At 37.0% G+C, this 16,965-nt stretch overlaps 2 protein-coding genes across 2 annotated transcripts; one reads left to right on the top strand and one right to left on the bottom strand.

Moving 5' to 3' along the window:
- LOC144666400 (deoxyhypusine hydroxylase-like) lies at positions 1-11,488 on the top strand. The gene is made up of 14 exons (XM_078527831.1): positions 1-138; positions 666-745; positions 940-1,001; positions 1,791-1,819; positions 2,038-2,080; positions 3,012-3,092; positions 3,475-3,554; positions 4,303-4,413; positions 5,406-5,451; positions 5,894-5,945; positions 7,079-7,131; positions 7,651-7,722; positions 10,465-10,521; positions 10,979-11,488. The coding sequence occupies exons 1-14, from the start codon at positions 83-85 to the stop codon at positions 11,069-11,071; spliced, it is 915 nt and encodes a 304-aa protein (XP_078383957.1). The 5' UTR covers positions 1-82; the 3' UTR covers positions 11,072-11,488.
- Positions 11,361-16,929, bottom strand: LOC144666462 (zinc finger protein 706-like). Its single transcript, XM_078527903.1, has 4 exons — positions 16,832-16,929; positions 14,500-14,643; positions 13,782-13,888; positions 11,361-12,508 (listed from the first exon to the last, which is right to left on the bottom strand). The coding sequence occupies exons 2-3, from the start codon at positions 14,635-14,637 to the stop codon at positions 13,799-13,801; spliced, it is 228 nt and encodes a 75-aa protein (XP_078384029.1). The 5' UTR covers positions 14,638-14,643; positions 16,832-16,929; the 3' UTR covers positions 11,361-12,508; positions 13,782-13,798.
- Between the last annotated feature and the right edge of the window lie 36 nt (positions 16,930-16,965).

Genomic DNA, 16,965 nt, shown 5'->3' with positions numbered 1-16,965 from the left:
ACCACGTTTTGGCGATTTTTCTGTGAAAATTAGTGCTAATTTCTAGCGTTTATTGTTTGTATTCGTGGTCCAATATTAAACCATGGTAAATTCAGAAACTGTGCAACAAATAGGGCTTCAACTTGCAGATCAAAACCGGTAAGTTTTCAAATAAGCTATTGTTCAAAACTGTATCTTTACATACATGTGGTCGTCAGCTGTCTTTATGAAGACCCAAATATAAATAAATCAATCTACATTTAAATCGAATTTGGGCTCATTTTAACTTTGCATGTTGAGGAGAAGGTTACCGTCTTTCGGTAAAATGTATTTTCTTATATAAACAAGTGAAGTCAGGGCTTGAGACTAACTTTTTAACTCACTGGTTTACTGGCTAGTGACATACAGATTTTACTAGCCAAAAGTAATTTTTCACTAGTCAGGTATATTGATTTCTATCAAGAACAGTTGACTTGTCCGAGTTTTTCACTAGCCAAATGGCTAGAAGGAATGTTAAACCTGGGAGCCAAAACCTAAGTTTTAGTAGCCTTTGACTAGTTGGCTACCGTTAGTCTCGAGCCCTGGAAGTATAGTGTATAAAATGAAATGACCCTCTTTAAATTATTGTCAGCTGTGTGTGCATGAGGTATACTTATAATTTTTTATTTTATTTTTTATTTTTTTAGATCATTAACAGACAGATTTCGCGCTCTGTTTACGCTGAAGAATCTTGGCGGACATGAAGCTATTGACTGTATTTCCAAGTGTAAGTTTACAACATTCAATAGCAATTTAAATGTTGTTTGTAAACAGATGTTTCAAAACTTTAGAGGGTGCTAAAAACTCGTACATGACCAGCAATATCTGACTACCTGGGCTTTGTAAATCAGCAGTACATATATACAATCTTCATGATACAGTACATAAGATTACTGTGATTACTTTCCTTCTTTTTTCTAGGTTTTGATGATCCCTCAGCTTTGCTAAAACATGAGTTGGCATATTGTTTGGGACAAATGCAGGTATCTAGGTTGCATACCTAATGCACCTATCAATGTTAAGCCCGAGGGGGGGGGGTCGGGCAAGGGGTGGGATTTTGACATTTTCTATAAAAAAAATTCAAATTCCCCACCCCTGGGACAAAATAATTGGTAAAAATCCCCACCCGGGAGGAATGAAAGGTGGTCAGATGTCCTTCAAACCTTGTTGCAGGGGATCATATACGACCAAAATCCCTACCCTGGGGCCATCTCGTACGATCAAAATCCCTACCTTGGGGACCGACCTCACGATCAAATTCCCGTGGTAAGCCCCCCCCCCCCCTCGGGCTTAACATTGATAGGGGCATAAGATAAATCTATATAATATTTAAATTGTTGTCATATAGTGGCCAAGGCAGGCTTTCAGTCCTTCTTCTCAATTTAAGTCGCCTGGCTGGCAACTTGGGTTCCAATTTAGTCGCCAGCTCTAAAATTTTAGCAAGGCAATTATCAAGGTAAACTTGGTACCAATTCTTAACAGTTTAAGAGCTCAAGATTTTTATGAGATGATACAAATGTAGTTGATGTGTCAGTTATTGAGGGAGTTGACTATGGTGGGAAGTACCTCACCTGTAGTGCTCAAGATCGTCATCATCATTGTCATTGTCATTTTTATTTAGTATTTTTTATAGTTGAGAATTTAACTGCCAGGTTCAATAATTATACTGACGGGAATAATCCTGTCTTATAGTACAGTTACTGTAAATTTCTCATTTTTTTACTTTTTTTAAAAAAATCTGCATTATCATCTAAAACTCTTTTTCTCGTTAGGATGAATATGCAATTCCTGGATTAATCAGGTAAATTCTATAATTTTTTTTAGTTATCATGATATTAATGCTACATTTCTTGGTAATATATGTCAATTTATTTGTCAATCAAAGTTATTGTTAAAATTATTAAAATAAATTTGCTAGGCTCTTAATAATATGACTGTGTAAGTATGAACATAATAGATCAAGTTACTATAAGAGTAATACAAGTATTAGCTAATTAAAATTATATGTTTTATTTTCAGTGTTCTTCAAGACAAGACACAAGAACCCATGGTTAGACATGAGGTACATTGTACAATTTCAACAAGAACTTTTAATTAATGTCTATCACCTTTTGCTCTTCTAAAGGATGATGTCTGTCCACCAGATTTAAACCTCACAATTGCCAACTTGTCTCCTCCAGTTTGATATATATATACAGTATATATATATTTTTTTCAGAAAAGCCACTATCATTAAGTGGCATAGCCACAATCTTATCAGGGTGAGCTTGGCTTACGATTGCCACTCACTGATACCAAAAAAAGACCTATGATCAGATACCCAGCATAAAATCAGGCTGGCCAAATATATAATATAGCCTATTTGGCAAGGAAATCAACATTTTTAATAAATGGCACGCAATGCATGCAGAAGCGATGACGATTCCCAAGGGGGTCTTAAATAATAAACAGGAAATATGTCAAAAAAATAATGTATTTAATACATGTAATAAAAGTAGAATGCAACTTTTGTGTTGAATGATTTTTCAACAAACGTTGCGTTATCTTAGCTTGTAGCGTGACATCTGGTATAAGCCTAATATACAATACACAATACTTCTCGAGTGACCAAGGTCAAACGCGGTCTCGTAGTTTAGTTCTGGCCAATTACAGAAATGTCTGTTTACTGAATATCATAGAACTCCTCAAATATAGTTTGTCTCTTTTGTTTATATTTTTTGTATTAGTCCTTTCTAACTTCCCGGGAGTATTTTGCTTTGTGTCCTTCGCGGCGATTTCTTGTTGTGTTAAACTTGATCTCTGTTCACGTCTCATTTATTTCTGTAGTTAGTTCCCATCCATGTCTCTAGTTCCCAGTGCTCCTCGGTTGGGGTAACTGTAAAAAGATCCAAAGGAATTTCCTTCCCCGACATAAAGCGTTGACTACGTCATCGCTTAAATTTGGAGTGTAACTATTTTGTAAGTGAACTGTTTATTTTCGTGATTTGTTTTAGGCTGGAGAGGCACTTGGTGCTATTGGATCTGCTAATGTTCTTGATATCTTAAGAGAGTATGCTAAAGATCCACAAATAGAGGTAATACAACGCTATGTGTTCTGGTTTACAGTTAACTCTCTCTAAAAAGAACACGGCCCTCAGGACCAATTCAAACTCTCTGCCTTAAAGAGCGTTCAGAACTTCACACTCAAACAAATGAAATTCCACCAGTTCCAGCCAGCTGGTCATGTCCTTCTTTAAGGGACGTGGGCATCTTGCAGTGGAGTTCATTTTGAGAGAGTTGACTGTACAATTCATGGAAATTCAAATTTAAAAAGAATATTAATTAATTACTATTTAGAATAAACAACAAACTGTTTCAAACTACAAGCAAAGAAGTCAGATGTCAATCAAGACATGTAATTTGATGCTTCCAAATCGACATGTAGTTTTCATGTTATTCAAATTTGGTTGTTTTAAGGTGGCAGAAACATGCCAGCTTGCTGTACAGAGAATAGAATGGCTAAAAGAAAAACACTCAAAAGAAAATGATCATCTGAGGTTAGTTTTATTTTTATTATAATTGTATACTTACATAATATATACATGTACAATGTAGGTTGGCATCTGCGAGTACAACAGATGAAATAACGTACCGCCAACACCATGTGCGTAATGGCGGAAAGCAAAACTCGCGCGTCAGGCAGTATGCAAATTAGTCAAACTCACGCATGTCTCTGGCTGAGATAGTTCCTTTAATAGTAATTTTTATGCAGTTATATATGATACTTAATTAGCAACCTTTAATATTTTATAAGTGAGTTAAAACTTACTTTAAGTTGCAATGGTTTTCTAATTGCACACTAATTTTTTGTGTTGTAAATAATATGCAATTTACATTAATGTACTAAATATTGTATAAATTAGTTGTCTGATTAATTTTAATATACTTTAAAGCGATTTTCTCCTTGCAATTTCAATATTTTTTGAAGGAAACATAACAAGAAACAAAGAAATCAAACTAAGGGATAATGTTGTCAGTTAGTTGACACTTTTAGTTAGTTCAGTTAGTTGATTTAATTTTATTATTTTTATTAATTATTTATTACATACATCACCAAATACTTCATCAAAATCAGAAACTTGTCAGTAAATTAAATTTTATATAAATTTGCTTCATTTACTAGAATAACTTTAAGAGAAAGTTATTACTTACTACATGTACATGAAAATTATTTTGAATTCTTTAAAAATATTTTATTATTTATTTTAATATCTTAATATTGTTGGTATTTAATTTATCTTACAGCTCAAACCCCTATAAATCTGTTGATCCTGCCCCACCCTCCTTAGTACTGGACACCGAGACATTACAGAACACATTACTTGATGAATCGTGTCCACTGTTTGAAAGATACAGGTGCAGTGACTATACATGTTAACTTCTATTACAGTGTGAATTATTTTATATAAAAGTGCCACTTACAATACAATACAGCGACACTTTTATTACATATTTATTATCATTTTATCATGATGATCATACTTCTTATGATCACAGCTTAAATACAGTAAACACCTGCGTATAAGAACAAATAAATTAAGAACACCAGGCTGAAATTTGGCCAATAAAGCCCCATTTTTATAAGAACAAGATCAGCCTGAAAAATTTAGCATGTTCTTATAAAATGGAAAAGGTGTCATAATTACATAAAAAACATTGTCAAGTGATTTTATTTATCATTACCTATAATGAAGGACAGGCAGTTATCTCATCAATAGGCTCAATGATACAGTATTGATTGTGATCATTAAAATCAAAGAATATTTATTAATTTATGCTAATTTTACATCTAGGGGTATTTTTGGGTAGTATTACTAATATAGAAATTTAAGAACATTTTAAGAACACTTTGAGGCTGATTTGCCACTAAGCACCCATTAAATAAGAACCCGATCAGCCTGACCTCTGAAATCATGTGTTCTTATATGCGGGTGTTTACTGTATAAGTTGTGGTTGTCATGATATATTATGTGAACCATTTAAATTTTTACAAGTCTGGAATAAATTTTGCTTCCTCGCTGCATGTGTCTCTGATTCCAGTGGGGAGTCATTCATTCTTCCTGTTGCATTTGGTTTCAAAAAGAATAGGCTTATAAAATATTAAGATTCCTGGAAATATTGTTAAACTTGATTGGCCATTGGGCTACCCTGCTTGAACATTATTTTGGTTATAAATCAATCTGTGGACCATTGTGCTGTCATGTATAAATTAAAATTAATTGCTCATATCCAGTTATATAGTTCTAATTGTTATGAATTAATTTAGCTGAGGTTTTGAGTGTGTGTAGCTTCTGTTCATATTCATTTGGCAACCATTTCCTGATTGTGCTTATTTGATTTTTCACCAGGGCAATGTTTTCATTACGTAACAAGGGAGATAATGAATCAGTGCTGGTTAGTTTTTAGCTGCTTTTGTTACATTTTACAGTAGTGTGAAGACTAAGCAGCTGCAGTGCTTGTTTCCATAGCAATTGTATTGAATTGTGGCATAGGCATGCAATGTGTGCAGACAGCTTAAATGTATTAATTGTGGCTATAATCACCTGCACACATTCCAGATCTGTAAAACACATTTATTTTTATTGAAATGTTATCTTCAGTTTGAAACAGATTAACTAAGGTTGGAAACAAATTTAACATGAAAACGTTTTAATTTGACCTATGGTATAGCCAGAAAACTGATTGGAATATTAAGTCTTTTCACGAAATGTTTAATATGCATGATTGTCAGTCTTGAATCTGCATTTAATTTATTTATAGATACTTGTCATTAATTAATTTCCTAGTTTTGTTCTTCCTTCATAAATGACTTAATATAAATCTGATATTACCATAGGCCTTAGCCAAAGGGCTCAAGTGTAGCAGTGCATTATTCAGGCATGAAATTGGTGAGTTCTTATTATGAACAGTATGTGTTCAACCCCGGGGGGTACTCAAAAGAATTTAATACGGGGAGGCTCCGCCCCAAGTTCTAACCCCTTACCCTTTTATATACCATTTTTGACAGAAATTGTACCCCTTTCGTATACTTTAAGTGAGAAAAGGTACCCCTTTCATATACCTATAGAGACATGGTGTGGACTTAAAATAGGTCGTTTTCTTGTCATTTTTATGTAGCGCTTAATAAATTAAAATAGTACAGCCATAAATTGCGTCTGTTCGAAATATTTTTATTTAAGGCCCTTTTAAATAGCCAAATGACAGATTTCCGTACCCTTTCATATACTTAAACTCGTGAAATCCCTACCCTTTCTCGTATATACCTGAAGCCTGCAAAAGGTACCCCTTTTGGGCGGAGCCTCCCCGTATAGGCCATTATAGGGAGTACCCCCCCCCCCCCCCCCCCCGGGGTGTTCAAAATGTATAACTTCTGTGGTTCAATTTACCCTTGGATGGTGCAATCTGTTATTTTTCTAAAAGGGACTGTGTCACAGATTTTTAAACAAATTTAGGTATGGGAAATGGCCATCAAATTCGGTGAAATAATATAACCACAAAGGAACATTTCAATAACACAGCAAAAAACAAAAAAGGTACCAATGGGCAAAAGTGGAGAAGATTGAAACAGATTGCGATGTGAGTTTTTGAAATACTGACATTGGGCTGAACATTTTTCAAAGTTATTCTTGTTTGCTTGTAACTATAAATTATGATAATGCAAGGTAGACATATTTGGTTGCAACAAGGCTATGGTTTTGTCATTTAGATCCATAGATTGAGGTAATTTTTTTCAAACATTAAGTTTCATAGCGAGTATTTGGCAAAACTTAATACAGTGTAAAATAAACTTAATTAACTCAGCCGTGATACAGTCCCTTTAAGTTTGTTTTGCATGTATGTTCATTATTTGAGAACAAATTGTTTATTTATTTAATTTGTGTTTGTAATAAACAGATCTAGAGTAGTCTGGAAATTAACTACTAGAAAAAGAAAAGTGTATCCATTGTAAATATAGGTAGCTTTCAGTTTTCAATTTTTACATCAATATTAATTTTGACTTCTGATTTTTACTGTTTTCTAGCTTATGTTCTTGGACAGATGCAACATGAAGCAGCCATTCCTCAGCTGATAGAGGTACATGCCTTAATTTGTATGATTTCCCTGTGTACCATTGACACAAAAGAATTTATCATTATGTTCTGTGGAACTTTTATTTCTTACTGTTAGTTGTTGGGAAGGCTTAATTTTGTGGGCTAATTTTTGATGAGGGTACAGTCTTGGGGGGGGGGGGGTATTAATAACTTGTTACTGCAGCTAAATGGGCAAAATTCCAATCTTTCCCAGTTCTTGAAAACTACTGAATGGATACTTAGATTGTCGAGAAAGATATATTAAGCAGTCAGTGCCACAAACTAGGAGGCAGCGCCTTTTGTGCTCAGTCATCACTCAAGCTAGGGATGAGAATTGATGCAAAGGTCGGCAAGACAGGGAATTAATTGGGCTAGAGATTTTTACTAGACACCCTGCATACCCAGTTTTAATAATTAATTTAAAATCATAATTAGTTTGTAATCAATTTTATTGATTATCATGTTTAATGAGGCGCATTACTACATTATGATCCTGTTGATATCTTTACTGTCCATTTGTTAGAATCTTGAAGATCTGAAGGAAAACCCGATGGTGAGACATGAATGTGCTGAGGCACTTGGTTCAATAGCTAAGGTTTGTACATTGAGTATTCTGACCATTTATGTTGATGTTGTGGTACACTTGGTATTTCATTGTTTTAGATTCATAATACAGTATGTCATACAGTTGAATCCCGATAACTCGAACCTTCAAGGGAAATCGAAAAAGGTTCGATATATCGGGAGTTCGAGTTATCGAGGGTTAAATTAGTAAGAAAATGACCTGAAGGGAAATCGAAAAAGGTTTGAGTTAGCGGGAGGTTCGAGTTACTGAGGGTTCGAGTTATCGGGATTCAACTGTATTACCATAAACCAGAACAAAAAGGAAAAACCAAATTGTACCAAGGCTAATATTCAGGGGGGGGGGGAAGCAACTTCCCATACATTCTCTTATATGAAATCTGAGCGATGCTCTCACAACTTGCAAAGCAATCATCGGGGTGGTAGTCAGCGGATGTCTCTAAGGCACATGAGCAGCTCCTTTCTTTGTGAACTTGCCAAAACAATAACAACATGGGACCAGTGAGAGAGTTCGATTTTTTTATATAATAATGTAGTAATAAAAAAGACTTTCTAAGTTTTGTCTTTAAAGCAGCGAAAATTTCTCCGGAAAGGTTTGGCGATGAATATTCCCGCTCTAGTCGGAGCTATTGTTCTTGCTCTATTGTTTCGAAGTTGTTTGTTGACTTGGTCTTTCTTTGTTTTACTTCATTTACAATCCCCATGTGGGCCAGTTGAAAATCGTGGTACAAACATTTGCATTTCATCACTGAAAAGTAGCACGGCATCACAAAATTCTGTGTTCTTAAAACTACACGACGATGACGAAATTTTCGGATTTAAACAGCTGCTTTTAGATTTTTAGTTAAGAGAATTGAACCCCTTTATAATAAGTGATTCCACGACATAGCAGCTTCCATTTCGCGGGAAAAGATTGCCTGTTGCATCATCGTCCAAAAACCGCTGACTACATCGTGAATTGATCGCTTTGCAAGTTGTGAGAGCATCGCCTACTCGGTCCCAGACCTCGTTTCTTCCCCCCCCCCTCCCCCTGCTAATATTGAACCACAGCATTGCCATGACTTCTTTAAGGCCCATTGACAAAGGGTGCAACATTGTGTGCGGATTGTTATTAGGTGCAAAAGTATTTTTAGATGACGTGGTCATGCTGCAACAATTTGTGCAACATTGCTGACATAGCGAATAAGGTCTGGCATTATTACATTACAAAAATGGAAATGGTTGTCAGATCAAATAGCCAAGCAGATTAGTAATAGTAATTAGACTGAGTGTAGTACAATTCAGGGAGTAATTGGGCGAGTAATTTCAAAATCGGCCGAGCGCACAGCGCAAGGACAATTTGAAATTACTAGCCCAATTACTCCCTGAATTGCACAACACGAGGTCCAATTACTAATTAATCGTGTCAATAACAAAATTTGACAATCTTTGTTAGTGTGAAAAGGTCAAAGGTACCGGTAAATTCAACTGGCTGTACAAACAGTGGGAAAACAGCAAAAAGGAACCCATTTATATGTGGGTGATTGACGCGCGAATGGCGTAGGTGTCCAATTACAGGTATCCAATTTGAATTTGTTCAAATTGGATACCTGTAATTGGACACCCACGTGATCGCGCGCCGATTACGTGACAAATAGGCGCGCGCAGAACCAATCAAAATCGAGAATTTTGTTATAGATACGATTACACTGAGAATTATACATGGCAGCTGCTTGACATACTTTTCCTCCCAAAACAAAAACATCGAAAAAGAAATAGATCGTTGTGTTTGGGTTAGAGATTGGAAAGACTGTTCAGTGTTCTTCGCCAATGAACACAAGTTGCAAACTTATGCAACATTGAATGTGTGTAACAATTTCAAGGGTGGTCACACAATGCAATTTAGTCATCGCATGCAAAGTTTCACTGTGTAGAGCTGAGCCCAGGGGGGGTACTCCGGCTTGTAAATGACGGGGATGACCGAAGGATTTTTTTGGGTTTTAAATTTTCGATTCTGGGATTTTTTTGGGTTGGAAAATTTGGCAAGTATTTTTTTGGGTGACTTGATATAGAGGATTTTTTTGGATATTAAAAACGAACTAAAGTGCCTTGGCGCGGCCTTGGTGTATTTATGGTATGATGAATAGCGTTCAATTTTATATGGTTTTCTTTGTGTTATATTATTGCCCCTCCTGGCAATTTAGGGGTAATTTGACAAGGGATTTTTTGGGGGGTTAATTTTGGTCCAGGGATTTTTTTGGGTAATGCCGGAAGACTTAGGGATTTTTTTGGGTCCTGAGTTTTGCCTCCATTCGATCATCCCCCTCATTTACAAGCCGGAGTACCCCCCTGGGGAGCTGAGCTTTTAAACATGCAGGGCCAGTGTAGCTTTCATAAGTGACACAACTTTAAGTATAACTTGCATAGTCAGTGGTTTGAACCCAGAGATATCAGTAGTTTACAGTGTGATTGTCCAGGTAAGAGTAGTTCTAAAAAGAACTGTTGTTGGTGACTGACTTTTCCACAACCTGAGCGGAAGTCATCTTCAGAATCAACTTGACTCTGAAGATGACTTCTGCTCAGGTTCAGTGTTGAAATAAATTTCAGTCACCTACAAAGGTTCTTTTGAGAACTACTCTCACCCAGATGATCACACTATATGAACTACTGTAAGTGTTGTTTCTTAATTAATTTTTCTATGCCAGAGAAAAGGAGACCAACTGCACACAGGCTTAATTTGCCATTAAATGGTGCATGTACATGTTTCTTCCTACAGGATCAGTGTTTGGCAGCCTTAGAGAAGTATTCAAGAGATCAAGAAAGAGTTGTGAAGGTAAGTTTGCTCAGTCTACAGTAACAGTCTGTGTAAAAAAATCATAAATGATTTATTATAATGATAATTACGTTATCATAAAATTATTTTGTTCATATCTGGGTTTGTGAATTTCTTTTATTTGCAAAAACAAAGAAACAAACCAGCAAAAGCTATGGGATTATAATAGTCCTTTGCAGGGTTATACCCCAGCATTAAATTCACGGACACCCATTTCATACACCTGGGTGGAGAGATGCCAAAGAACACGACATGACCCTGGCCAGAGCTCGGACCTGCAGTACCACTCAATCTAGAGTGCAACGCACTAGCCATTACTAGCTTTAGGCCAGGGCGCTTCTTACTGGTCCTATGATACAACGCCGTATAATTACATAGCACATGTAAAATGTTGACGTAACACAATTGACACAATTGTTATGCAAAAATGACAAAATTTGTTTAATATCTCTTTCAGGAGAGTTGTGTTGTTGCATTGGACATGTATAACTATGAACAGAGCAACGAGTTTCAGTATGCAGACTCACTTGCCAAAGTCAATGAAACATAAATCACATGGTCCCAGCTCAAGCTGGGACCTAAGGACAAAACTAAGGACTTCCTCTTTCGAGGGCGCTGACTACAAATTATTATAGAAAGACAAGAGCAGCTAAGGAAAAAGAGCAACCAGTAATCCACCCAGAAGGTGTTCACAGACACTTATGGGAGCTTACAAGAGTGGTTGCAAGAGCTTTGACTGTACAATTTGTATACTATAATATACATGCATAATTTAAATTGCATGAACCCCAAGGGTCTTGCAACTTATAAAAAAGGAAAGAATTACAGAAGAGACAGTGTGACTTTTTAATGTAGATAACTCAACTTTTAATTTTCTCTTACACTGTCTTTCTTTAATTTAATTGCACTTTAAAGTATAGTGTCTGAGAGTTTGAAGAATAAACATGCCAAAAAATATATTTTAAAATGTACAATTGTAATTCCTATGTCAATGACGATTTCTTCCTGTTCCTTACAAAACACTCTTTTTGTAAGTAGTATGCATTCTTTTAAATATAGACACTTTCTCTTGCCTCTCACAAACATCAAGGGTGAGTGAAAATTAATAATGAATAAAACTCACTAAATAAATGTTTGCAACACTGTATTTCCCTCATCCTCTATATGCACTGTTTGTAAATTATCATTTTTGTGAACAGACAAGAGAGAGTTAAAAGCTGGCATACAACATTGAAGAAACTACAGTCGAATCCCGATAACTCGAACCTTCAAGGGAAATCGAAAAATGTTCGAGATATCCGGAGTTCAAGTTATCGAGGGTAAAACTAGTAAGAGAATGACCTGAAGGGGAATCGAAAAAGGTTCGAGTTAGCGGGAGTTCCAGTTACTGAGGGTTCGAGTTATTTGCTCTCAAATCCATGTAAAAATGTAAATCATAGCAGCACAATTTGTGAGGGGCTCACTTTTTTCACATTCATCCCAAAAGAGAGACTGCTGCTTGCTTGTGGTCTATTATGAAAATACAAGCAAACTGAGAACTCAACTTTTGACTTGCAAGGTGTTTGAATTGTTTGCACCAACAACGATTTACTGTATGCTCTAGTTGCTTTCCACAGTGTTTGAGCTCGCATTATTCTATCCTAGTTTGTTCACACCCTGACTAGACAGAATCAGGATGCAAATTTGTTGTGTACAAGAAATAACTGAATTAATATCTAACAAGATATTTCACTCCTAAGAAAGCACATTTCTTTGCCCCACTGTGTGGACTGAAAGCTGATTTTTAAATGTTGAAAGCTGGAGAGAGAGCAATCCTTCTGTGAAATGTCAAACAGTCATATCAGTGTATTCCATTTTTTGGCCACTGACAGATGCCATTTCTGTTCATGTTCTGACATGTCGTTTCATTTCCCAGGAGAAGCCTCATGTAGAATTAAGTCTTTAAGAAAGTTTTCTACCATTGTCTATAAAGTACAGAAGCGTCAAACTGTGGAGGGAATGAATTCAAAATAAAATTTGATTATTACATGTACATGTGCATTCGAAGACATAATTATGCATGGTATAACTAATAAAACCTGTAAAGTTACTTGGACTTTCAGTCCATGTCAAACACTGAGAAATATCAATAAAACTACCCGGTATGTACGCTCATTCTTGACCTTGGCGTAGAAATAAACAAACAAATATTCTTGTCACGAGGTCTGAAAAATTTGTAAGCGAAACTTTCGACTGTATCGCACAGTCTTCATCAGCGATTGAAATGAACTCATGTTGTCTCGTGAATGCAAATTGTTTAATCATGTGACAACAGATGGTCAAAAATGGCGGGAAGATCATAGCCCCCGTCAGAATGATTTTTGACCATCTGTTGTCTTGTGATTAAACAATTTGCATTCACAAGACAACGTGAGCTCATTTTAATCGCTGATGAAGACTGTGCGATACAGTCGAAAGCTTCGCTTACAAATTTTTTAGACGTTGTGGCAAGAATGTTTGTTTATCAATAAAACTGATTCAAACACATGGAGTGTCACAAAAACTATGGCATCATACAGTACCACTGGCGATAAAATTATTCATGACAGGAATGTACTGTAACTTCTGTCAGTTAACAGTTATAGCAAACACACCACATATTTCTGGGTTCCAGTGGGAGATAAGTTTTCAAGGGAAAGCTTCAAGAGATTAGTCAAATTCTCACTGCCCACCACATCATTACAAGTTGTCTAGTTTACATGTAATTTGTTGGGTCAGGTTGCTGACTTTGTCAGGTTTTTGAACTGAGATCCCCACCCCTGCCCACCCCCCCCCCCCCAAATCTTAAACAGTATTTGCACACCGTAAAATTCCGGTTATAAGCTGCACCCCCCCCCCCCCGCCTATAAGCCCCCCCCCCCCCCAGTTATAGGCCCATCTACCTGGAAACAGAAAAATTGCATACTGTAAAATTTCGGATATAAGCCCCCCTAAGCCGGATGACAGAACTGAACAGGGCTAAATGTTGCATTACTATACGTTTTTAACCTAAAAACATTTTTCGATCAACACTCACGTGGATTGTTTCGAAACAATTTTTTATTCCGCTTTTTAGCCCTCCCCCTGCTTATAGGCTCACCCAAAACCCCTTACAAAGTTGTATAAGCCCAGGGCTTATCACCAGAATTTTACGTATTTCACTTTCAAATTCATGTTCCTTTTTGGAGCTACAGTTTTTAATTATTTACCATAACATGTACATGTACATTGTCCATTCTTACCATAATAATCTTGATACTTATTGACTGGCCAGTTCTGGTGGAAGGGGTGCTTTTGGATGCTTGCTCTCAAAGTGTTGTTTATATGTTTTAGGGTCTGGCATCTGAGACTGAATTAAACCAACAATTATAATAAATTATTGTAGATAATTATATGGCTGGCTCTGTGAGGGTAAGATGAGGTGCATGTCAATCTCGTCCCCAGAGGCTGCAATCCTTCTGGTCTGCACCAGGGATCGGGACCTCTGGGCTATTCTGGAAGCCTGCCACAAAGGCGTCTGAATCTGATTGGCTGTTGAAAAATTGTTCGTTTCACTGCAATCTCTGGTGCACATGCACAATCAAACCCGAACCAGGATTTCCTGGTTCCAGTTTTGGATTCGTCCAGACCGTTGAGTTTCCCAACCACTGGTCAAGAGGAATGCAGGCTCTGGGAATGAGATTGGGTACATGTAAACCCTACATTCAGATTGACTACCCAAGTTGGCAAGATGGGCCTATCTCTCCCGCTCAGGGAAAGGCTGTCCCACAAATTTATTAATTGTGGTTGCCGCTGGCTCTTGCCTACTGAAATTTGGACTTGGAAAGTACCACAATAAAATTTCAGGACTTTCCAGGTTTTCCAGGACCCGTACAAACCCTGTTTGCCGTGAAACCTACAAGTACATGAACACTGCATTTCACTTCCAAACTACACTTAAGATACACAAAATTTACAAACCTTGCACACTGTGCAAGTGAACACCAAGGCCTTTTGAGCTGCAGCCTTTTGATCAGGTCCTCCTTGGGCTTTTTTTAGCTTCTCCTGCTTCTGGGCATTCTTTTGCTGTGACTGAAATTTTTGGTGACCACGAGCCATTGGAAACTAAAAGTGTAAGGAAACAGAAATAAGTTATTAATAGTGTTGTACATTTACCAATAATATTATAAACTGCAAAATTGTTCCGGATCCTTGTATTCCAGGGCTTGAAAAAAACTGTCAAGAATCAAAGCTTGCCCTTTCTGCTTTGGGAAAGCAACAAACTCTCGCAGGGGCAGTCAATAATAAGTGCTTATTTATGTTTGCATACTAATTTGTTTTGAATCATAATTTTGGGATCAGATTACTGTTACACATGAATGTAATCTATACAATTCTTCATCCTGCATAGTAGACGCCTGCATAGTCTTTGAGTGCACGTTTGGAAAACATGAAAGGTGCAAAACGGCCACGCAAGGGAAAAAGTGGGAACACTTCAAGGTGCCTGCCCGGAAACCCACCAAAATGTGTTATTTCTATATCTCAGAGAGAACGAGTTTTGTCCCATTGACTGGAATGGCAACGAGGGAAGAACCTGTAAATAAATTTGTTATTGGCTTTGAACACACTGAGGGATTTATTTTCCCTCGCATGGCCATCTTGTCTTTCATGTTTTTTCAAATATTTGCCTGAAACTACACAAGCGCCTGCTACGCAGTTATTGACCATGCACAAGGGCAGTACTGGGAGAGTAGCAGCCCAGCTCTTGAAAGCGTTTAGGTCTTAGCATCAAAGTCCAAGCAAGGAGATCCATACAGGTGGACGTTCCTAGTATGGTCCTGAACAAGCTTGGTTAATAAGAAACACAACTGAAAATGATTTTTTTAGATTTACTGTACATGTAAGCACAAACTGGAAAGGACAAAAAGAACATGATTCTGACTGAGTACCCTTGGTGACCAAAGCAAAAAGACCAGAGTAAAATGCTTCCTGGATTATCACTACTGGCCCACAAAAATCCTATTGTTCTCTCTCTGCAATATATCGAATATTGCAGCCATGAACCAAAACAGTGTGGAAGTGACTGAAATTGTCCATGTAATGCAGGCAGCTTCGGCCTGCGGCTTCAGCTGACTGCAATATACTCAATAATGCTGTGAGCCACAGTAATTATCTATTAAATAATACAGATCTATACAATGACTGCTAATTTCCTTGCTAGCGAACCCTGTGAACCCTGACAACAACTGTATTTTCGGCCATGCCTTCTCTCCACAATGACAGCCGGAAATACATCTTTGTCCGCACATTATTTTTTTGGCGGAGAAGAAACAATGGCCAGAAATACTTCTGAGTTCACAGGCTGGTAATTCCCAGACAGAATCCTTTCTTTCTTACAACTTGTAATACAGTTCACAGCGGAAGTGTTCATGAGGGTGGTGGAGAGGTCAATTCCTGGCTTTTGTCGCTGTGGTCAACACTCAGTAGTGACAAGTCAACAGCCCATACAGAGCATACACTTTCCCTTATATTTAGCTTTAAAATGCCTAAAATAATTTGAAGTATTTGGACTGCTGTCCTTTGTAGTGTCTAAAACAATTAAACTACTCACCCAAGTTTTCTAAGAGCGATATTCAACTCGGCAGCACCTTGTTGACCATCGCTAATAGAAAGCTTGGGCTCTTGCCCTAATTGTTGAACAGAGAGAAGGTCCCATATATATGCTTTCTACATGTAATTGCGTGGTGCATGGGAATGTTCATCTAATTTGTATAATATTAATTTGTATTGTTATGCTCGGTCATATAAGCCTCAAATTTTAAATAAATAAAATTACAACTGCCCTTCATGATTATGAAATTAGAACGATATTTTGCCGTGATTTCTAAAGGGAAATATAATATGACTCTTGATGCAATAAACGCTAAAATAATAAGAACGGGGAACTAATTTACGGCACCCGGTTACGGCACTGATTTAATTCGTTGTTAAATATTGAGAAGCCATCACATTAAACGAAACATGTCGGAAATAACTTTGCTATATGCTTTGCTCCGAATCGAAAGTTGTACTTGCACTTATTATCTACGCTGTTTATCAGCCATAATATGTGATATCCAAACGATATACAGTTTTGATATAGGCATGTGTGTTCGTCCGATCACACGAACCTCGCGATCGATGGTGAATGAATCGCCGCTAATTTTAGAAGTTCGCTTTACCATGACTTGTTTTGAAGCTTTTCAACAAAGCCAACACCTTTAACGGACCCCAACCATATAAATAGTTAAAGTTCATCCTTACTGGTACCCACCTGATAAATATAAACTTGCTTTATCCTAAAAAATAACCTCTATGAAAACAACACATGTACATGAATTTCGTGTGAAGTTGCGTGGAACTGTTCCCAAAAATCGAATGAATGACGTCATCATGACCACAGTTCTC

Source organism: Oculina patagonica, chromosome 9 (assembly GCF_052425735.1).
Source record: "Oculina patagonica isolate OP01 chromosome 9, crgOcupat, whole genome shotgun sequence".
Taxonomy (NCBI): Eukaryota; Metazoa; Cnidaria; class Anthozoa; order Scleractinia; family Oculinidae; genus Oculina; species Oculina patagonica.
The sequence above is the reverse complement of the archived record's forward strand: the minus strand, read 5'-3'. Positions and strand labels throughout refer to the sequence as shown.